This window comes from Desmodus rotundus, chromosome 3 (assembly GCF_022682495.2).
Source record: "Desmodus rotundus isolate HL8 chromosome 3, HLdesRot8A.1, whole genome shotgun sequence".
In the NCBI taxonomy this organism is placed as follows: domain Eukaryota; kingdom Metazoa; phylum Chordata; class Mammalia; order Chiroptera; family Phyllostomidae; genus Desmodus; species Desmodus rotundus.
Genome location: NC_071389.1, coordinates 130677519 through 130701596, shown reverse-complemented (window position 1 = coordinate 130701596; position 24078 = coordinate 130677519). Strand labels below are relative to the sequence as shown.

General features: G+C 37.6%; 1 protein-coding gene across 1 annotated transcript in view; it reads right to left on the bottom strand.

Annotated features, from left to right (window-relative positions):
• The window catches only part of OTOGL (otogelin like), a 124634-nt gene that overhangs the window by 69430 nt on the left and 31126 nt on the right, over window positions 1-24078 (bottom strand). The window contains exons 14-24 of the mRNA XM_045187339.2: window positions 23744-23790; window positions 23214-23359; window positions 22008-22131; window positions 20216-20393; window positions 16699-16823; window positions 12995-13204; window positions 10959-11124; window positions 10087-10161; window positions 7780-7832; window positions 6000-6162; window positions 125-232 (exon numbers count right to left, since the gene is read on the bottom strand). Coding sequence (XP_045043274.2) covers window positions 125-232; window positions 6000-6162; window positions 7780-7832; window positions 10087-10161; window positions 10959-11124; window positions 12995-13204; window positions 16699-16823; window positions 20216-20393; window positions 22008-22131; window positions 23214-23359; window positions 23744-23790 — 1395 coding nt within the window. The remainder of the gene's footprint in view (window positions 1-124; window positions 233-5999; window positions 6163-7779; window positions 7833-10086; window positions 10162-10958; window positions 11125-12994; window positions 13205-16698; window positions 16824-20215; window positions 20394-22007; window positions 22132-23213; window positions 23360-23743; window positions 23791-24078) is intronic.

Sequence of the window (24078 nt, the reverse complement as noted above, 5' to 3'; positions counted from 1 at the left end):
TATTTACTCAGGCTTGATGTGTTTGGGGGTTTTTGCTGAAGTCAGTCACACTAAGTAAATACAAGGTGATTGAAACTACTACAGTTGCCTAGGAGACTTTTGTGAAATAAATGAATCGCATTACCAGGTATAACATGGAGTAGCAATCACTTCTCCCGAGAGGTACTCCCAGTCTTTCCAGATACAAGGACAGCTTTCCGGAACATAGCACTTTCCTTTGTGCTCCGCCAGTCTTCCAAAAGAAGAGTGAGTGCAATGTAAAATACTAATTTCAGGGTTTTTAAAAATTATTTTAATCTTGACATATTCAGAACCATCTATATTCATTACACCTGTCATTGGCATGTTTTATCTGGCCTGCTGAAGGGTTAAATCCAGTCTTTATCCTCTGCTTTTTTCCATGTAGTACTTTGCATATCACAGCAGTAAGTAAATGCCAGGCAAAATATTGGATGTGATAATTTTAACCTTTTCTTATCACTTACTTCAATAAAAGGGAGACAGAAGCCTAAATTCCTGCATAAAAGGAGCTATCCTGAAAAAGAAAAACACTTAAAAAGGTAGTGAGGGCCCCTTTTGTCAATATTTACTACTTAAGAGAAAATAATCTGTGAGTATAACAATTGTTTTGATAAAATGGTGAATTATGAGATGTGTAAATTTTTTTTATGAGACTGAGAAAGGAATCAAAAGCTTTCTCCTGTGAGTGCTCAAGATTAAACTCATGAAAATTTAGTTCAGATGTATTTTGAATTTAAAAAATCTTTCTATCAAGTATTTCACATTTTTATTATTAACATATCAAGTTTTGTTTTGGGTTTTTTCTTTTTTTATTTTAAGTATATTTTATTGATTATGCTATTACAGTTGTCCCTTTTTTTTCTCCCCTTTATCCCTCTCTGCCCTGCACCCCCCCTCCCACCAGCATTGCCCCACCTTTAGTTCATGCTCATGGGTTGTACATATAAGTTTTTGGCTTCTCTATTTCCTATACTATTCTTAATCTCCCTCTATTTTATACCTACCAATTATGCTTCTTATTCCCTGTACCTTTTCCCCCAATTCTCACCCCTCCACCTCCCTGCTGATAACTCTCCATGTGATCTCCATTTCTGTGATTCTGTTCCTGTTCTAATTGTTTGCTTAGTTCGTGTTTGTTTTTGTTTTTTTAGGTTCAGTTAATACTTGTGAGTTTCTTGTCACTTTACTGTTCATATTTTTTATCTTCTTTTTCTTAGATAAGTCCCTTTAACATTTCATATAATAAGGTCTGTTGATGATGAACTCCTTTAACTTGACCTTATCTGGGAAGCACTTTATCTGCCCTTCCATTCTCAATGAAAGCTTTGCTGGATAGAGTCATCTTGGATGTAGGCCCTTGCCTTTCATGGCTTCAAATACTTCTTTCCAGCCCCTTCTTGACTGCAAGGTTTCTTTTGAGAAATCAGCTGATAGTCTAATGGAAACTTCTTTGTAGGTAACTGCCTCCTTTTCTCTTCCTGCATTTAATATTGGGTGACCTTATCTTTAATATTGGGTAATTTAATTATGATGTGCCTTGGTGTGGTCCTCTTTGGGTCCAATTTCTTTGGGACTCTGTGAGCTTCCTGGACTTCCTGGAAGTCTATTTCCTTTGCCAGATTGGGGAAGTTCTCCTTCATTATTTTTTTCAGATAAGTTTTCAATTTCTTGCTCTTCCTCTTCTCCTGCTGGCACCCTTACGATTCAGATGTTGGAATGTTTAAAGTTTTCCTGGAGATTCCTAAGCCTCTCCTCATTTTTTTTTTTTGAATTCTTGTTCCTTCATTCTTTTCCAGTGGAATGTTTATTTCTTCCTCCTGTTCCAAATCATTGATTTCAGTCCCGATTTCCTTCCCTTCACTGTTGGTTCCCTGTACATTTTTCTTTATTTCACTCTGCGTAGCCATCACTTCTTCCTCTGTTTTGTGTCTGTACTCAGTCATTTCTGTGAGCATCCTGATTACCAATGTTTTGAACTCTGCATCTGATAGGTTGGCTATCTCTTCATTGCTTAGTTGTATTTTTTCTGGAGTTTTGATCTGTTCTTTCATTTGGGCCATATTTCTTTGTTTCAGCACACTTGTTACATTGTAAGAGGTGGAGCCTTAGGTATTCTCCAGGGCAGAGCATCCCTCTTTGCTGCATTGTGGTGCTGTATTTGGGAGAGGGGTCAGAGAGGAGACAATGCTACTTGCTTGGCTCTTGCCCCACTTTCACTCATTTCTCCTCTACCCACAAGTGATTGTGCCCTCTCAGGTACTGATTCCCAGGTGGGTGGGCTTTTGTGCATTCTAGGGCCCCGTGGGTCCCTCCAACAAACTCTCCTCTGAGACTCAGAGTTTCTCCTGCTACTGCAATCACCCAGAGGTTTTTATAGCCAGAGTCTTATTTAAAATGTTATTGCCTTCTTGAAATAGTACCCCATGAAAAAGTATCTTACTAACTCTATGAATATAAAAATTAAAACAAAAAAATCTCAAGGAATAATTAATTTTGCTATGTTATCAAAATATTGTTATGAAAAGTAAATAATATGATTTATTTACTTTGTAACATAAATACATAATACATTTATGTATTACATAATAAATATAGTAAATAAATATCCTTAATATAAATATATACCTGTGTTTTCTGCTATTAAAATATTTTTCAAAATTAATTTCATAAATAGCAAAACATTAATAATAAATTTAATAATTTAAATTATAATAACAATAAAATTTAAAATATATTTAGGTAAAATAATAGTAAAATAATTCAACCAAAGTAGGTACTAAAGTAGATTAAATATGTAAAGTTTTTTTTCTAAATTTGTTTTAAAATGTTATAATTCAATGCTATAAAAATTAACATAGAAGCAGGGAATCCTGAATCCTTACCTCTTCTCCCAAATAGAAATACTCATATATTTTTAGAGTTCTGTTCTCCTTCTCATAGCTCATCTAACACACTACTGTGATTTTTTTATTCCATGTATACACTGTCACTTGACTTTAAGGTCCACTTGGGAAGACAATGAAATCATGTCACCGTTTGTGTCCCAATGTCTAGCACATAGCAGACACTCAACTGTTGAGTAAAGGTAAATAGATGAGTCTGTCCCTATAAATGATGCATTATCTCATTTGGATTTCTCTCAGACGATAATGCCCTGGAGTCCATAATTTCTCACCTCAGCCCTCCAATCTTCAAAAGCCACTGTGCTTGGCTATTGCATCTCTCCTCTGCATAGAAAGCCCTTCTCCTCCCCTGTTCTTCTTGAAAGGCCTCTTCTCATCATTTAAGATTCAATTTAGCACAATCATTTCAGTGCAATCCTTTACATCCCACACTTTTTATACACAGTAATCTGTGCAAATGTTTATTGGAGGATTCAGAATAATGATTGGCAAGTATGTCAATAAGAGTCAAACAGAGATCAAAAAAGCAAAAATAAAAACTAATATTTTTCAGTGCTTATTATGGCCCATCCACTATTTTAACCACTTTAAATACATCACTAACTCATCTAGTCCTAGTGACAGCCCCATAAGGTAGGTTCCACTGTAATATGGGTATTTTTGTATCCACCATCCCTGTAGTGTAACACAACGTTCCACAATTAGGTGCTTCGTAAACATTGGCTGTCCAATTGTTTAGATGAGGGATGTCTCACCTAAATAAACCACAATCCCTATATATACAGCCAAAGCAGTGGCTTCAAGTGGTTATGCTGATGACTGATGAGGTTTTTTTTAAACTAACCAAAATTGCAAGAAAGAAGAAAGCTAAAAATCACTTGTAAGTTATCTGCTTTAAGCAGACTTGGGCAAACTCACCATTTGACTGGTATGTTGCATCCATTAAGTAGATATTATTACACCCATTTGAAAAAGGGGAAGTTGACACTCCAGTGGTTAAGTAACTTGTTCCAACATACTTCAGTTAATAAAAAGGAGGATCAATATTTGAACCTAATTCTACATGACTGTTCCCACTATATTATTCTGCATTTCTTTAATCCACAGTGACTTCTCAACTAAGAAGTACAGTCCTTTTACAGTCAATGAATCCTTGGCACCCTCAGGAACCTCATGAAAGCAAGTTATAGGCTCATTTCCCCAAATAAGCTAACCAAAGTCACATGACAGACAATCCAAATCCCATTACCATAACCAACTTTATAACAGAAAGTTCTGAATAACAAAGTTATTTCCAAATTAATCAGAGTCCTCTTAGTCAATTCCAACTGTATTTATTTAATACATTTCTTTAAGTTTTTATAATGAGATTTGATCAGTAAATAAATAAATCACTATGGAACTGAAAGTCAAAAGTGAGCAACAGGTCTTTTTTTAAATAATCGCATCAATCATAAGCAGATGAAACAAAATTAGGATGTACATTTATCCAATCAGTCATGCATCAATAACAGTCATAGTCAAATCAAATAAATAATGATGTAGGTTTCAATCATTTTATCATTATAAAGGTTTTCCTTTCCTTGTCCTTTTTACTAAAACGTCTTCCTTGCTCATCTGTTCTACAGCCTGGTTTCTACCTGCCTTTATTTTCCCACGCATGGGCTTGTTCCTTCAACCTCTGCCTGTGTCCCTCCTTTCTAGAGAGATTGGTATGGTCCCAAGTCACTTGACTCTTCTACCTATTCTAAATGGGGACCATTAGACAAATGTGACTCTCCTGGGAAACAGACTACAAAACCTCTCTCTTCTTTGCTCATGGTTTATAGGAACTAAGCCCTGGAATCCCTTTGTGTGAATATGCTCATGGAAGAAGAATGGGTGACCTACTTGCCTTAGAAGTCCTCCCTCAGAGCACTGGCTCTATTCATTATCAGAAGAGGAGGGGCCAGTGAGGCCACATTATAAGCACACCTACATGAAAGCTAATAGCCCCCCCGGGTTCTGTATTTGCTTTCATGGGTACTACACATCCTTGCTGCTAAAGGAAATTTATGAAGGTAAGAGTAGATTATGCTGCCATAAAATAGTGGCTAATACTTATCGAGTGAACACACACACACACACCCCATCTCACAATGCCTAACTGAGATCTTAGAGAAACTTACAGAAAATCACTCAGCTCACATCAGCAGAGCTGGGATTTGAACTCTGGTGTGTGAGCCAGAGCTACCACTACTACCCCCTGCCCTATACAGCCTCAACACACCATTTTCTGTAACATCCATTAGATAAAGCAGTTGGCATCACCATCGTAACTTAATATCAACAATAACGGCACAACAGAATATACAAAAGATATGCACTAAAATGTAGTGAATGAAGAGGTGTTCACTATCACTTCCCCAAAATTGCAGTTGAATCTGGGAATAAATGTTGAATCCATCCTAAAATGAGTTCTCTCATCAATTCATTGTATTACTGTATTACTTTAATGATATTGTATTACTTCAATAATACTACCTGAATAATATTGTGCACACTCCATTACTTTAATAATATTGCACACCTAACATGTGACATTATTCATATTATATTAACATGTAACACATAATACCTTGCAGATAACATGTGGTATGTTACATGAACATAAAACAATGATTACAACAGTCTTCTAGTTACCAACTAATTAACCATCAGTCAACCAGAACAACAATGGTAACTAGTTTTGTAAATAATGTCTTGTTTTGTTTTGTTTTTTCAAGATTTTATTTATTTATTTATTTATTTATTTATAGAGAGAGGGGAAAGAAGGGAGATAGAGAGGGAAATGAAACATCAATGTTTGAGAGAAACATCAACTGCTTGCCTCTCGCATGCCCCCAACTGGGAACCTGGCCCACAACCCAGGCATGTGCCCAGACCGGGAATCAAACCCGAAACCTTCTGTTCACAGGCCAGGGCTCAATCCGCTGAGCCATGCCAGCCAGTGAAAGTTCTGTAAATAATGTTTTTAAGTGCTGTGTTTTCTATTAAATCCTGAATGTTTTGTATTATCAAGAAAAAGAGGCTTACCCTGGAGCACAAACGCAACCACTTATGCACGGTGAGGATGGGGCACAAGTGAAGTTCATGGCCAGGTTTGCACATGTAATTTCACAATTTACACCACCAGCTGGTAATTCAGGATCAGGAAACCTGCAGTCAAAATACACTTTTCCCTCGGGGCAGGCATGAACTTCAGGGACAGGACACAGACAAAACACACTTAAGTTTGTATTCACGCCATAGACAGATAATCATATTGAAGTGCATTTGTATCAAAATACAAGTCACCATGGAATATTTTATCAGTTATTATTACATGATTCTCTTACTCTGTGACGTTTGGTTGATGAGCTTACAAACATTCTCTAGCCAGGTTCTCTTTGTAAATACCTAAATTTCCAAAACCTATTTTGAGTTTGAAACCTTACCTTCCTTCCATAATGCGATAACTAAACAACTACTGTATAATTTTCTGAGGTCAAGGAACAGGGTATTTTGATTAATCTAAACATATATCCCCAAATTTGTGAAGAATAACAATTAGTGTGTTTAAGCTTTACGATCTGTTTGTTTACAACAAACACATGAAAATGTTAGACCTTGCTTCACCTCTAAGTCATTATTGACATCAGCCCTCACTATTCTGTGGGAGTAGTGAAGTGGGCACAATTATAGGTGGGGTAAGAACTACAAATGTCTCCAGAATGCTTTTGGGCTCCGTGGGATTAAATAAGGTGCCTTATTGAGGGACAAAAGGATCAAATCTTGTGGACTCCTCTATAAGCAGTCCGGCCACCGGGATTTCCCTTTCTTTACCTCTGAGGCCCCTGAAGCAAATGGGGCATGTCAGGGATGGCCCAGGAGCTACTGAGTATGTGGGTGGTCCATGAACACACCTTAAAAGAAGCCCTAGAGAGCTTGAATCCTTATAATGTAAATCCGGGCATATAATTCACTGCTAACTTATAATAATATATACATGACTATGCAAGTAAACAACAAAGCAATAGCTCACATTTAGTGTTAACAGCCTACACTCTTTCTGTCCATTAAAGTCAATGAAAGTAGTGTTATTAATTTGCCTAGAATTTTCTCTACAGTGACTATAAATTTAAAGTTTTTTGTATAGTGAAAATAAATATAGCATCCTCTAATACATTGGATCTTTAGGAATGATATCCAAGTGTAAATGGCATTATAAAGAAAGATGGCAGTAGACATTATTTTACATGCCATTTTTTAAGTGGTGGCTGCTAGTTCTAGAGCCTTGCTACTCATAATGTAGCCCAAGCACCAGTGGCAATGGCATCACCTTGACCTTTGACAGAAATGTAGAATCTCAGACATCACTTCTGACCTGCTGAATTAGAATCAGCATTTTAACAAGATCCCCAGATAATTGTGAGCACATTAATATCTGAGAAGTGCTGGTCTACAGTAGCATCACAACTTCTGTTTCACAAGTACGTTACAACAGGTGCCAAGATACATATCTCTAAAGCTTTTGTGGCACCTGGTAGGCAGAATCTAGGCAGCATCCCTGGATCGATGACCTCTGCCCCCAAGCAGCCTTATATGCTCAACCCAGACTATCCTACAAATATTATAATTTCCAAAGTAAAAGAGTTAGGAAGCACTGAAGCACCACGTTCAGAAACACTCTCAAGGCTACATACATGCACATAGGCAAGGAGGGCTGTGATACATTAAACACTTCTGCCAGAAAAGCGGGGGGGGGGGGGGGGGGGGGGGGGGGGCAGCACTAGAGCCACACTCTCCTTAAGAAAAATACATATCCAGATCTTACCAGTAGAGGGCGGTGCTGGCTCATCACATTTCACAGTCCCATTTGAGCATTGGCTAGTAAAAGTAAACAAATATTATAAATCCATTTTTTTCTGCATTTCAAAAACATTATAATGTGTAAAATTGATTGAATATATATACAAAGGTTATTTTTTTCCATAGAATTTCTTTCACAAGTTACTGGCTTAGGTCCAGCTTGAAGAGAGCTATGTCAGTTCAGCATAGATCACCAAACACTTATATATAGGGCACTGAGATAGGCACGGGGGGTACAAAGACCAAGATTCATAGTCTTTGCTCAAGTAGGAAGGTTCTAATGCTTGCTGGAAAGGTAGTACAAAGCCACACAGGGGTGGAGCTGCATTCTACGTAACCAGGTGCAATGCAGGAAGTGACAGGAGATGCAGGTGGCAAAGAGGCAAAGGCCAGCTGCTGTTCAGACACTAAAGCATTGTCTCCGAGATGAACGTTTGACGTGAACCAGAGAACTGATATGGTTGGTTTGATTTCCAGAAAAATCATTCTGGCAGCAGCTCTGAAGATACAATGAAGTCACATCTTCCTTGAAACTTAAGTTCTAAAGTCTGGGCATAAGATGACAAGCAAATATAGGCAAAATTAATCCTGAAGCTCCTTTAAGAAGCTATCATGAGAGGAAGAACACATTGCTTCTCATATCGTAAACATAATCAACATAAAGAGTTTTTCTCCCAGCTTTGGACCAGATCATGTGTTCTGTTTGAGCCCAGATGAAGAAGCTGAAGTATCAGGACCACATCGCAGGAAACAACGTGCTTCCGTGGTGTCTGACACCAGGACGACACTCAGAGGTGTGCTGTGCTCACGTTGCGAATGGCAGAGAGGACCGAGACAGACAGATCTCAGATTGCAGAGCCAGCTTTTCCACATCATACTCGTTCTGGGACATTCCTTAGGGAAATGGTAAATGAGGCTTCTACACTAATGGTGTGTTTTTTCTCATTGAAAATGAATGATTCCTTCACTTTTCTTTTTTTTCTTTTGCCAATTTACTAAATTAAATTCAATTGTCTTAAACTTTCAGCACCTAGACAAAATGGAAGGGAATATGACTAAAGGCAAGAAGACCCAGAAGAGACAGGAAGTACAGGGAAGAGACAGGAAGCAACATGGTTATGGCAGTGGCAGTGGAAAGGAGGCGGATTTCAACTATTTGAAAAAAGGCAAATCCACAGTCTTTGGGGGTTTATTGGCTAAGGGTGTTGAACAGGAGGAAGGAGACAAAAAATGACTCCCAGATTTCTGGCCTGGGAAACTGTGGCCAGTAGTACAAACTACTAGAGAAAGATTAAAAGCTGGTTGCCTTTGTATCTTGACGGAGAAGTGGAAGGAAAGGAAGTGGAGGTAACAATAAAGGTAAATTGAGTATAAATTGTATATTGTCATGGATATGCAATAAGATGCCACACAAAGTGGGCAACAAAAAAAATCACCATAGAACCATGTCCCTGAGGTTGAATCTTGCCTGTTACCAGCTTGCTTGACTGCCTGTGCCTCATCTTGTCACCAGTAAACTGGGAATATAACAACAGCACTTATCTTTTAGGGTTACAGTTATGAGTGTTTTAATAGCAGATATAAAAGACTTAGAACGGTGCCAGACTAGAGAAGGTAGATAGTAATGGTGAGATATCATTATTTACTACCCTTATTTTTACTATTATCTACTGTCTATTATCACCTGTTGGCACCAACGGTGGAATGAAAAGAGGAATGTCAGGAGCTGAGGGTAGATCAATGTGGACAGCTGCATTTTTAACAGACGCGTTTCAACCCGAATGCGTGTTATCTACTAACGTGTTCTCTCACCTGAATCCACGCTCCCAGGGAGACGGTACTCTGACTCCAGCACGTGACATGGTTAAATCCATTTTGGAATTGCTTTTTGGAAGCCAGTGGGTAAACCGCAGAACTAAAACCCCTAGGTAACTTGCATTATTTGAACACTCACCTCACTCCTAAATTCCATCTAAAAAACCAAACTGATCAAAGGGCTTCCATTTTGCTGCATAACACTTCAGCTCCACTCTTTCCTACAGTTATGAGTACAAGACTTAGGCATTCTATGCTGCAATGTTACATATACATATATACATGCACACACACATATACACACACATACATATATACGTATATATATGGTTTTAAAGGTTATGTTAGGGTTATCTGTATTTTTAAATACAGTAGTCATTTCAATTTATGGTTTTGGTTAAGAAATTATGTCAGTATATGTTATTCATCAAGTACAATCACCATAGTTGAAATCTACCATAAGCCCGAAGGTGTTGGGATAAGCTCTCCAGGTTGGTAAATGCTGCCCCTGTAATGACACCGGCAGTGAAATCTACGAGGGAAAAAAAGGTGAAATTAATAAACTAGGGTATATGCAAGTAGATTTTAGAAAACACTAAAATCCAAGTAGACCCCATGCTGTTCTTTGGTAATTTAAGGCATGCTCTGCAAATGACATAGTTCTGTGAGACTACACGCAAGTCTGTCAGACAAATGGCAGAAACCATTTAAATGTGAAGTCTTGGGTAGCTTCAAATTTTGTTTTCTAAATTTAAAAAAATCCATATTTGTTGTTTTAGTCACAATACAGATTGTGTTGTGTTAGTCACAAAAACATCCCTGAATGCACCTCAGAGAAACATAACTGAGACTTCACTGAACCCTATGTTAAGACAGAAGTATTCATCTCCCACGAGATTTGAGAAATTTCTCAGTGCAGATAGGTGCTGCAATGCTGCTACTAAACTTTGCCACGTAACAGTGAAAACCAGCCTTGCTATTAATCTTGATATGATAAAAGTAAGTAGAAATATACTCCTGGATTAACCGTCTGATGCCTTAGCTCTTTCTGCAGCTATTTATGAACAAGTACAGGATTAAAAATACAAAAATAAGGTAAAGCCATTAGGAAATATTAAAGAAATGACTCCCGAGCAGATCTTGGCATACATGCACACTTACTTTATGGAAAATGTGACTTCATGAAGAAAATTATTTTTCCCATAAATGGTCCGAATCAGTTAGATTAAGGAAGAGAGAAAAGACACAAGCATGAAAGCCCACTTAATCTGTCAAGGGAAAAACAGATTTCAAACTGGGCGCTGCCAGCTGTTTCTGTGACTGACTTACATGGGCACGCAGAAGTGAAGCGTTTCCTCGTAGAATTTGCCTTCGGGACAGTTGCAGCCCTCGGCACACTCGTCCGCGCAGGGCTGGGGGGCGGAGAGGGCCGCGCAGGAGCGGCGGCAGAAGGAGGAGCAGTGGTGGTACAGCATGCCTCTCTGGCACACCAGGCCTGGGGACAGAGGGGAGCAGCTGAGAAAGATTGCCACGGGGACAGGGGCATTTTGTGCTGAATTATAGATCGGCATAAATCATGGGAAAAAGATACCGGCACACTACAGAATCCCATAACAGAAATAAGTTAATTAATTACAACCTTTGCCTAGAAGTGTAACCTTTGATAGAAATGTAACAGAAAAATAAAATTTCTGTCTTGAAACATTTTTAAGTGAGCCATTCCATAACATTCTTTTTGTTGTTGTTTGTTTTTTTCCATAGTATTCTTTAATAGCCTGCGCCATAGTTTCTAAAACTATTTCAGGTGTTTTATACGTCTAAATGCACTTCCTGTCCTTGCATTTCAAATCCGTTGACTGTTATGCTGCCATCAGCTTCTTTATGACATATTTAAGCATCATTTAAATAAACTTTTAGTCTTCTACAAATAAGACAAAACTTGACTTTATTGATCCATATTCATAGCTCTTATTTTTTTGCCTTCTTAACCATGCTTGTACTTTTTTCTAAACCCTTCCCATTTCTCTCTAGTCCAAACTGGACTGATTAGAGTGGACAAACTAAAATAACCTAAAAAGCAAACACCCAGAAGGTGCTGGATAAAACATAATTGAAATTATGTTTAATGTATATTCATCTTGTAAGGAAAAAAAATGGGGGGTGGCAGGTGAGTCCCATCCCCCAATGCCAGAAGCAAGAGGGAAGTAATATCCAGAAATCTGAATAGAGAAGAGGATCAATCTCTTGGATTTAACTCATGTGGGAACAGAAAGTGAGACAGTCCTTTGTGAGGCAAGGAACTAGGAGACCTTTTACTTGAACTCTCCAAAAGCTCCGTCCTCGGTTGCAAAGATGGGCTACAGCAGAGGTCAGCAAACTCCCCTGAAGAGCCAAATGATACATCGTTTCAGCTTTGCAGGATGGGCAGTCTCTGTCACAACTGCTCAGCTCCGCCCTTGTAGCCCAAAAGCAGCCATAGACAACATGTAAACAAATGGGCAATAAACTTTATTTATAAAAACACAGGAAGCCAAAGGGTGTAGTTTGCCAACACCTGGACTAAAAACCTGGTCTTAGGACAAGGAGATGCTAAGAAAACCTCTGTTTCTGTGGGGTCTGTGATAAAATAACATATCCTCTGAAAAATCAAAACCCCAAATATACATGTTGTACAGGTTTGTTATATGAATTTACATTACTTTTATATTTACATTATCATTCTTAGAAAGTAACACCAAAACTGGCCAATAAACCCTTTGGAGTGACAGGAGAAAGCTTTGCGAAGCGCACTGCGGGGTAGAGACATACAGGAAGTGATGCTCTTGAAATCCAGGTCACAAACGATTCTAAAAAAGGGAGGCAGCATCCCAATAAAGATCAGCTCATTAACATTATAGAGCAAATAGAAAAGGAAACAATCTGCCGTGGATGAGAATAGCAGACACCATAGCCAGGAAGACTAGAGCCCCAAGAAGTTTAGATAATCCTTGGCTCTTGCATAACTTGCCTATTTAACCGCAAACCAACTGTGTCACTGTAACACATAATGCTTTTCCGTACTTAGATATGACATTTCTATAAAAATTTTCTCAAATTATTTCTGTTACATATTTCAAAACACACAGTTACACTCTAAGTTTGCTTATAACAAAAATGTCAAAATTCATTGATCTTATCCAATATATCTTCAATTTTAAGAAACAAAATATTTTCATTTGTTTTTTGTTTGTACATTATAATAAATTTCAAATAACTTGATTAATACTGACTTTCCACTTAAAAAAATGAAAGCAGTAACTACAAATGCAAAAATCTCTGAAGTGTTATCTGTTTGTCTATGTCTGTGCTATCGCCATCATACTCACTGCAGAATGAAACGTAAGCTCTGAAATCAATGGTGACACCGCGCTGGCCACAGAGGTAGGCATAGTGGGCAAGAGCGTTGCATAGGCAGGCACTTCCACACTTGCATGCATCGTGGCGGCACAGCTGGTAGTATAGCCCGGGGCTGACGTAGAAGTGACAAGGAGCAAAGAGCTCTTGGTGGATGACGTCACAGTGTGCTGCGTATCCAACTAACAGACAAAGAACCACATTAGCACCTCATTTACTCATTCTGATCTTAACCCTAAGGATCAAGTTCCAGAACTAGCCAAGCATCTTGCTTTCCTAGAAATACACTGCATTGTACATTACTTTTGATAAGAGCCAATATTTTTAGCTTACACGGGTTTTTTGTTTGTTTTACTTTTGGTAATATTAGTGATAGCATTTAATCTATATTCAATAATATTTTAGGGGAAAAAAAAGTACTGTTTTACCTGAATAACATGAGTAACAAAAGGTTGATAACCTCTATCACCCCATTGCCTACAGATTATCTTAGGAAATCACCCCAATTCTACCATAAAGAATTGGTGAATAGTGGGAGGCTTATCTCCAGACATCCACATACGATAAAAGTGGTGCTGTACTGTGGATGTTAACGGCAGCTCCCTGGAACACACAATTATCCAGGTAAGTCCAGGAATCATCTCATTCCACCAGAGCCTCCAAGGTGAATGGTGATGTAGCAGATGCCACAAAGTCATAGCACTAATGTCTGCACAAGGCACAATGCACAGTGATAAAAGAATCTACGAATGCACGCATAAATAACTAATGAATAGAAATTAGGGATTAGAACATATGCTAAAGGCCAGGAGGTACAACTACCAGGCCTTTGGTTGGTTGGTGTGTAACTGCTTCTTAAATTTGTTGATGTTCCCCTTGAGAATGACTGATCAGATATAATTCTTATGGGAATAACCAAGGTTGACCAAACAATCTGGAAAATCCCACCTTTCTGAGAAAGGCTATGTGATTCCTTGATGTAGTGGACCTAGGTTTCACTGACTTCCTCACAGCTAAGCCAATCAATCTTTGAACTGTCATTGTCTTTGAGAGACCAGATGAACTGTCAGAGATTGGAATGTTTTCAAATTAATGAGCTATGCTAAACTTAACTGGTTGAGTATTTTAAATATATTTATTACTGGTAAGGAAACACATGGTAATTATTTTAGTATTGTATTTTTGCACTGTTATGCCTGCGTATATAAAAACAAATGACTTAGGCTCAAACAGCACATTGTTGGCGTGCGTACTCCCAGTCCCCAGGAGCTCCAAAACAAAGCAGTACGTCGATGGGACTCTTGTTGTGTGCCCTAGGAATCTGCAGACTAAAAATATTCCTTCTGACAGTAAGTAAAAGGGTAACTCAACAAGACCTTTGTGAAAAAATACTCTTCAGAAGCCACATCAGAAGTATTGACTTTTATCTATTTATTTTCCTCTCTTTGAAGATTATTTCAATTTACCTATTTGAAATTTAAAAAAATAGTTCATGGCAAAGGTGAAGAAGGATAATATTTAAAATATATATCAGAGAAGACATGAAACATAGGGATAACAGTGATAAAAGTATATATAACAGACCCTGTGTAATAGAGCAGGCAATTACAGAAAAGGAAAACTGAATTTTTCAGTTGTGTTCTACTCCAACTTTTACATGTTACTAAAAAATTAAAAATAAAGTTACTGCAACATCAAGGAGGGAACTGAGAAAGTTAAAAATAAGGTGAATAACACTAATTGAAGGAAAAGGAGTAGATCTATTAATAGAAAGTTAAATACACAAAGGGAGAAGATGTTGTTAAACAGGAATGAGATAAAAGTATCCAATCATAGAGACCAATTGACTTCAGTCTAATCCTATTATTATAGATGGGGGGGGCGGGAAATGACCACAGAGATTAACAATCTTCTTCAAGTTTAGAAGTTGGCTTAGATTAAAAGACAGCAGTAAAAGCAGCATTATCTTATGTTTTTCCAGTGCATCAAAACTATAGGCTAATAATAAGGACCATATGACAATCAACAGAATCCTACCAAACAACCACTACAAGACCCAGAATTTGCACTGGCTTCTCATGAGTACACCAATATTAATAATTAATATTAGTAATGCCAATATTAATAATATATCTTTAAAAACTGCACCAATATTAATACCAATAGTAATCAAGTGTCTTTAAAAACTATACCAATATTAATCATATATCCTTAAAAACTACACAAAAATACTAAACTGGCCAAAATAATTAAAGAAACAAATTTTAACAATATTTAATCTATTTAAGAATGCCCACTTTTTTTCACACAGTGATTTTACAAAAATAACAATAATGTAAGGTCTATCCAGAAAGTGTATAGCCATGTAATATGAAAAATAGAGCCATTAATTGAAAAAGATACAAGATACAAGAAACACTGTACACAGGACAATGACGCCTCAGTCCCCTTCAGAGTAGTTACCTTGGGACCTCACAGAGGTCTCTCAATCAGCATCAGCTGCCCCAACATATTTTCCTAAATCTCATCAATGGGCTGAAATCTCTTCCCTTTCAAAGGTGGTTTTAGTTTGGGGAAATGTCAGAAGTCACAGGGCACCAAATCTGGGCTGGAAGGGGGGTGAATGACTTGGGTGATTTGATGTTTCGCCAAAAAACTCTGCACCAGACATGATGCATGAGCGGGCACATTGTTGTGTTGAAGCTGCAAATCACCAGTTGCCCACAGCTGCAGCCTTCTGAGTCACTGAAATAGTTACTGCAGAGGAATGTTCAAGCTTAACACAAAACTAGATGCAGATTTGTTGCTTTGTTTGCTCAGGCATTTTGACTGTGACAATCTCACAGTATATATGCTCACTCCACAGTGTCTACTGCCCCCCACTGACTAGTACAGGGAAGCCGTCGTTCACGCATGTGCATTCCAGTCCACTCTGCTTGACTGCCAGGTTACATTGATGTTGCACAAAACATTCTCATTATATTAACAATGCCTGGACCTTTTTCAGACACACCTTGCATGTGTTCTTTTATTGAGCAGTGAAATAGCCATTCACATGGTTTGCTGTGGCTTCAGCAAACAAAAAAAAATACAACCAAAAATTCTTGACATGTGATTTTTGCTATCATTGCAAATTGCAACCGTGGAGCATGACCAACTCAAATTGTCACACGTTTGATGGCACAAAGCTTCCTTGGATCACTAATTTCCTACTTGTGAAACCATAACAGATTCTGTGAGTAGGAACGCATAATGTGTTAGTAATAAACAGGAGACTGCATGAGCTGTCATTGTGTGGAACTGAAGTGAAACATCCCAAGACTATAACAGCATTATTAGAAATTTTCCAGAGATTTTTCTTAAGCATTTAAATAATCTGAACTCTCCAAAATGCTATCTCACATTTGGGAGGAATTGGGGGATCTATAAATACCTAAAATAAATACATTTATGAATGCAAAGTAGTAAATAAAATAGTCATTTTCTGGAGTTCTTTTTAAAAAATAACCTATATTACATAAAGAAGCATATGTAAAGGCATAATTTAAACAAAAACACATAGCATTGATATTACCCTAATTAAAAAAATCAGAATTTAAAATCCCTGTCCTAATGTTATGATTATAGTAATGCATAAATCTTTCCCCTAAGTTTACAAGTAGAAAGGAGGACTTACTGTTTTGCTGGTTAATGTTACAGGGGTCCACCACAGGGACGTGAACAGGTGCAAAACAAGTGGAGGAAACTCTCCAGGCATTTGCATGAAGTTGTGGTGTACCTTCTATCATGCCTGATGGAGAACTGGAAAGCAAAGATAGGACTTATCTTAGTCGCTCCCATTCATTTCTTTTGTTCAGTTTTTAAATATTTTCAAAATAATGCTATTTTTTATTTACAAAGAAATTTTAGAACTAAAAATGTTCTATTATTTTTTTAATATACACAGTATCAACTTCCTGTTATTAAGACTTTATGAGGTATCAAATTGTGGAAAAATATGGTTTTATTTAACAAATCATCTCAGCCTCATGGAACAAAACCATCATTATTCCCCTGTAGAAAGAAAGCAAAACAGAAGCTCAGATAACTATTAATGTTCATCCAGCTGATGTGTCAAAGCCAAGAGGCAAACATAGTTTGCACTGATTTAACAAAACGTCACACAACCAAAACATTAATGTGTGTGTGCGGTTTAGAGTATATGGAAAGAGAAAGAGGTAGGTAGCTCACATGATTCTTTTCAGGGTAAAGACAAATGTCCCAAAGAATAAGTAGTCTATAATTATGGTTCAATATTTTAAAATCTATTATGAGGCCTGAAGTACTGAGGTTCCATCATGAAGCCACACAAACAAACCAAATGAAAATTGAGGGAAAATGATATAAAAGGCATCCTTCATCCAAGTTGGCTTATTTCTTCAATTCCCTCGGCAAATCAAAATGGAAGAGAAGTATCCACCCTTCTGGAGTCAGACTTATAAACCACAGCAATGCTTAACAGCCAAACACTAAAATGCCCCCTCCAGCAGCCATCAAGGTTTATTAACTCATTTGCCAATATTTAGTAAGTGACAATTCCTGTTAGACACTATGCCAGACACTGTCAAAACTACTTGAGAGTCAGGTTGAACTAAGTCTCCTGTAGGAAGCTTTTTCTAATGCAAGCCCTACCGGCATTAATTGCTACGACATGGCTAAATGGTAGAGTGGCCTTTATCTTGGCTCTCTGCGGTGTCCTAATAAATTAACTGCTTTGGTTATTATTAAGCTCAGGCACCATTAACTATATGGAGCTTCTCACCACCATGACTGAGAAAGGAGGAGAGAAAGGAGCTGCACAAGCCATGGCACGGCGGCCATTTTTGTCTCACCCTTTCCCCTTTCCTTCCTTTCCCCATCCTCAAAATTAAACCATTCTCAAACTGTAAAGCAGTAACAAACACCTAATCCAAAACCTCATTTTGTTCAAATGAGAACACTGAAACTCAAAGAAATTGTTTAACTTGCCCCAGTTCTTCTCATTCTTTCCCTTCCTTCCCTCTTCATTCCTACAGAGGACAATTAAATAGGTCAAGGCCATGGGCGTAGTCAGGGCTCCCAGGAGGAACTGACTCAGAGCCTGGCTCTCTTATCGCTTTTAGTTCACTTAAAACAATAAATACAAAAAATAATTAGGAGTTAAAATGTAGACCCATCTATTTACTGTATTTCACTTTATAAAATAACTTTTCAGCTCACCAGAAGTTACTATAAGTGGCATGCAAAATAAATTTTCAAGTAATTAGTATTTTCCATTCCACTTTGTTTGCAGATTCTCATTAACATTTGTGAAGTAAAGAAGTTTAATTGCGTATGCTGGAAAGCCAAACAATGCTAAAAGTTATCTCTAACTCTGAAATATTATCCCAGCACTGTTGTTATCATCCTGAATGTTTACACATGGAGGAGACTGGTGCCTCAGGAGGGGGGAGACGGATCCGCCGTCTGTTAAACGTGGACTGCTAACCCATTCCGATACACAGGGCAGGGAAAGAAGGCTTAGGGTCTTTCCTGCACATCTTAAACAAGCCACTTAAAATAGCCTTTGTGAAACAAAAGACATATATGAAGATACTGATACTCTGACCCAAAAATAAATGAAACAAAAAACCTAAATATCCAAAAAACAATTTAATCACACAGGAGACAAGATAAAACTTTTCTTTTGAAATTTAAATTTTTAAATGCCAGTTATCCTCACTCATTCTAATTCTTTTCTTATTAAAAGTCCTACCTCTGTTCAATTCAACTATCTACTACTGCCTTTAATGTTCTATGCTAGTTCCTAAGAATACAAGGAGTGAGGGTATGATTCCTATTCTCAAAGCCCTCACAGTTTTAAGTGAAAACCAGACAAGATAAATGGTAGATATTCACATAACAGAGTCAAAATTAACTTTTGTCTGTTGTAATGGGAACTCGCTTTTTGAAGCTAATCATGTCTGAGTTGAGTCAAACTATAAATAGAAGTTCATGAGAAAGATTAGGAGGCAGAAAGAACCCCAAGCAGGAGAAATACACAGAAGTGGCTTTTTAAGGTGGTATTTGGAGCTCTTGCCAGTGTGGCTCAGTTGGTTGGAGCATGGTCCATGCACCAAAAGGATGTGGGCTCCATTCCCACACTGGGCACACCCCTAGGTTGCAGCACTGATCCTCAGTCAGGCCACGTATGGGAGGCAGCTAACTGGTGTTTCTCTCTCACATTGACGTCTCTTTCTCTCCCTCTCTCTCTAAAAGCAATAAACATATATATTTTTTAATTTTACAAAGGCATTTGGAGAACAGCTTCTCCATAAAACATTCCCTGGCTACCCAGCCCACACTAACCTACTCAAAATTCCATGCTGTGCTTCCAGCCATAATGACAAAATTGAACACTTAACTGTTTGTAATTACCCCAGTATTTCTGTATGTATTGTTGGTTAATACCTTGCCTAGAACTCACTATTTCTTAAAGGTCGTTATCCCCTCCCAATCTTCCATACAAGCTCCTTAAGGATGGGGCCATATATCATACTACTTGAACTGCCCCACCATGCTTAGCATAAACGCTCAAAGTATTTACATTAAGTTATACACTGTATCTCTTCACATGTAGGTGAAATACAAGGGGTACAAATGTATTTTATTGCTTTTCTTCTGCTTAGACACCAACTATCATGAAATTCAATTAACTTCTATGACAAAATGTTGCTTTAGAGATATCACGCATACTGAGTGATACCAATATTTTTATAAGAATAATTTACTATTGTTAATACAAAATGATATTAATATTTTCAAAAATACTGCTAAGCTTGAGAGGTGGCAGGGGAGAGTCTAACAGGTAACTATTCTGATTCTGTGGGCTAGCCCACAGGCCCTGAGTCGTGCAGTCTAAATTCAAAGCCCAGCTCCACTCTATTTGAGCTAAAGGTCTTTGAGCGATTTATTTGCCACTTTGGGGCCTCAGTTGGTTTTCTCATCTATAAAACAGAGATGCTAATCTGTGGTTTCTACAAAATTTAAATATAATGATCCATGTGAAGCTCGTAGAATCATGCTGCCTAAGCTAGCTATGTTATTAGTTAAGTAAACATTTTTTACTGAAAGATTTTATATCCTCTAAATTACTAGTCATTAAATCATGTGAACTATACAGAAATCATACTTACAGAAAATCATCCCTTATGTTCCCATTGAAAGTGCCACAGAGACCTAGTGTTCTTCTTTTCCACATACTGGTGAGCTGAATATAAATTCTTTCCCCATCTATAGCAAACAGAATCTTTAAACCAAACGTGGTTTTTAGAAGAATAAATAAGGAAGACAGAGTTTGAATTTCAACAACTCCTGCAGGAGAAGAACACACGTAAGTCAGTTTGGGGATTCACAGGCAGAGTTCTGAAATGCTAGCATACCCCGGACTCTTCTTCCCAGAGACAGGGACGGACATGGGAGAGGCGGGTGCCTGGTCCATGCCCCTGTGCTCTGGGGCCAGTTTTTGCCACATTTTGCCTGCTTTCTTTGCTCCCATTTCCCTTCTGTCCCTCATTTATGGATCTTAATCAGGTATTTGTAATAAATTGTCAGGTCCATATGAAGTTCCAGCTGGCATACATCACATGGAGGGGTGGACAGTCTTCAGACATTTAAAATCTGATCTCTCCTCCTCAACATGTATGTGTGCATTTGTGTGTGTTTTCCCAACACACATCATGATTCAGTAAGGCAAAGGCACTTTCCTCAAAACCCCCCCATTCCCTTGAGCCTGCCAGCCACAGGAAGAGCTCTGCACTTGAGAAGCGCATTTTATGAAACACCTTTAGAGACAAGAAATTTGTGTTCAGGACTGAACTGATGACTTTTGCCACCAGAAGTTTGCTCTTGTATCCTGATCACAGTTTCTACGATCATCTGGTCACCAAAGCCAGAAATCTGAGAAGATTCTTTGATGACTTCATGCTCCTGTTGCCCTTCTCCAACCAACCCCATGCCGATTCATTACCAAGATCAGACCTTTTCTTTCTAAACAATTTTTAATCTATCTTCTTCTTCCCATCTCCATTGTCACTGCCTTAGATCAGTTCCTCTTCATTCCTTGCACACCCTACTTTAGTCACATCCTAACTGTTCTCCATGTTAGTTGGGAATGCCTAACATCTCTCAAAGCCACTTCTACCCTGCTGCGATAGTCTTACAGCCCCCAAAAGACTATATCACTAAAACTGGGTTTTTTGGTCAAACCAGATAAGAGTCATTTTTGTACATAAAAATGGCAAACTAATCATAATTTTATACCCAATTTTATATCAAGTTCAACTTCTTTAGCAGGGCAATCACTAGTATGGTCATGTAATTTCTAATACAAATTGGGACGTTTCCGGGAGTAACACTGAGTGTTTTTAAACTATGCTGGAACACAGATATGAACAAGGCCTGTCCCAGGAAAATTACAATGAATGATGCCTGGACGTGAGGCCTTCCCCAGCCTCGCCCCCACCTATCGCCCTTTTCTCCTCTCTGCACATTCTCCATTACCCTCTTCAGGCTTTAGCAATGTCAGCCTAGCTATAGTTTCACCTAAACATACTGCAGCACTCTATACCTCCTTGCTCTGCATGGGACACTTTCACCACCTCTTTCATCCCAGCGATCCTCCTTAGAAAACTTTCCTGACCACACCTGCGTACCCCTCCCCAAGGCTGGGAGAGCTGCACTCATTTAGACCCCTGCAGTCTTTGTAAGTGGCTATTTGCTTATATCTCTCCCCTTCCAAACTCTCGGCCATTTGAGATAAACACTAGGTCCCATAAATATGGTAGTTTCTACTAGGTCTAATTGAGGATCTGGCAACACACAGACACTCAAATGTTAGGAGAGGCAGCCAATGGGAGAAGCTTCCATTTAGGTTGTTTTGTTGTTGTTTTAATATGAGGAAAGTTCATCATGAGCGTTGCTTCTTACCATTCAGGCTGAAGCCTTGGTTGGGACTGGTGAGGATTTGTCCTCCCCTACTGATGGTCACTTGTTTGTTAAAATCATCCTCCAGAATTAGAGTTACAGACTGAAGGCAGACCAAGCCAAGGTTCTGCATAAAAATCAAATCATCAGTTAAAGAGATGAGAGAGATAAAGAGACATAAAAAGAAACAGGGACAGTGGGAGAGAAAAAGAGGAAAAGGTGAGGGAGTGAAAGGAGAGAAGGAAGGAGAAAGAGCACACTTACATGAGGGTTTCTAGTGTGTAGAAAGCTTGAGTATAAGTAATATAATAAAGTAATTACTATGTAATCCATCTTATCTACACAAGTAGATACTAGTTACTAATTACTAATCACCCCATTACTAATAAAATATCTTTAAGTGCATTAAATACACCATATACACATGTACTTTACGTAGAACATTAAATAATTGTTTCCATTAAGTGCCAATAATTATGCTTTTCAAAATAGCTCTCTCAATTCACATAAGTAGTATATTAGACATTAAAAAATCAATAAGAAAAAGACAAAAAATTACGATTCCGTGTAGAAAACTTTTTCAGATTTCTAAAGTATTGCAAAGGAAAAAATCAAACAGAAAAAAAAATAAAGTAGTTGAGAATTTTTACTGGAGTAACCATTTTATATTATAGTAAAACCAGAAAATTAATGATTTTTACAAAATTTTGACTACCTGATTTAGATAGAGGGAAGATTCAAGTATTTTTATTTATGAATTATTGATGTGTTTATTCGAAGAAAAAGCCTAAAATAAATGTTTCAGTATGCTAAGAAATGTATTATATTTATTTAGAATGATATGAAACCTCCCCAATACTGTCTAAATCATCCCTTTAAAATAGTGTTTTTCAAGTAACCAAAAACTAAGGTCCATTATGTTACTATGCATGAAATGCTCAAAAACTATATATAAAATATCATTTTTAAAAGAAAGAAAATGCAGGTAAATGTATATTACTATCAGGACACATGATATAATCAATAGGAAAATAGATTAGTTATCAACATTTTTCTTTCTTTGTAGTACGTAGGTGAATGGTGCATTTTAACAATCAACTTATTTTTAAAGAAAATCACTATACCCATTCACATTGCCATTCTTAACCTAGGTATAAATTTGAGTCCAAAAAAAGGAACATTTCTCCAGTCATTTTGAGATAGTCTCACCTGTTCACAGTGAGCTTTCTCCAAAGTGATCGTGAACTTATCTTTTCCAGTCCCTCTCACAAGGATGTACTGGCACATTCCGATGAAAGAATAGTGTCGCCCATCAAAAGTTGTGAAATGAGAATCGCCTACAACAGAGCATTGAACTACCAAAAAAAAAAAAAAAAAGATAGAGAGAAAGAATAGAGAGAGAAGGAGAAGGAAGAAAAAGAAATTATTTAGTCTTAAAAAGCCAGTCAACTTAGGATAGATAATCATGTATCAAAAACAATAGCTTAAAGTTTACTACGTGATAATTCTCTCACATGTTTTAGGTTTTGTAATATTTTTACTATTTTAATAAATGTTTACCAAAATTGCCTGCTCAAAGCTACCATTTATTCAATTTTCCATTTATCCTGACTATCTGGACTTCTAGATCATTACATCTTGTATTACACATGAGATTACCTCTTACATATCAGTGCTATGTTCCTGCTCAATTTCCAAAACATGAGACATTTTCTTTAAAAAATATTTTAAAAGATTACCTGGGCAGTCGTGCTCGGTGCAGTTCCAAACGCCACCGATACACACACTAGACAAAATGATAAGCACGTTAATCTACTGGCATAGAGGGACTGTATTGTCTGCATCGATGTATTGATTAATGTTCCAAAATAGATCATGTTTATAGGCTCAGGATAATCAGACTCGGAAAACAGCCCCACACAAGTTTAATCAACTGATAAATCTGTGCTGGCCAGCACCTAAATTATTATTTGTTATATATCATACTTAAAAATCACTAACAATGATACAAGTGGGTACTAATAAGAGGACTTTTTTTTGTCCTTTTCTCATTGCTTAAACTCAAAAAGTTCAC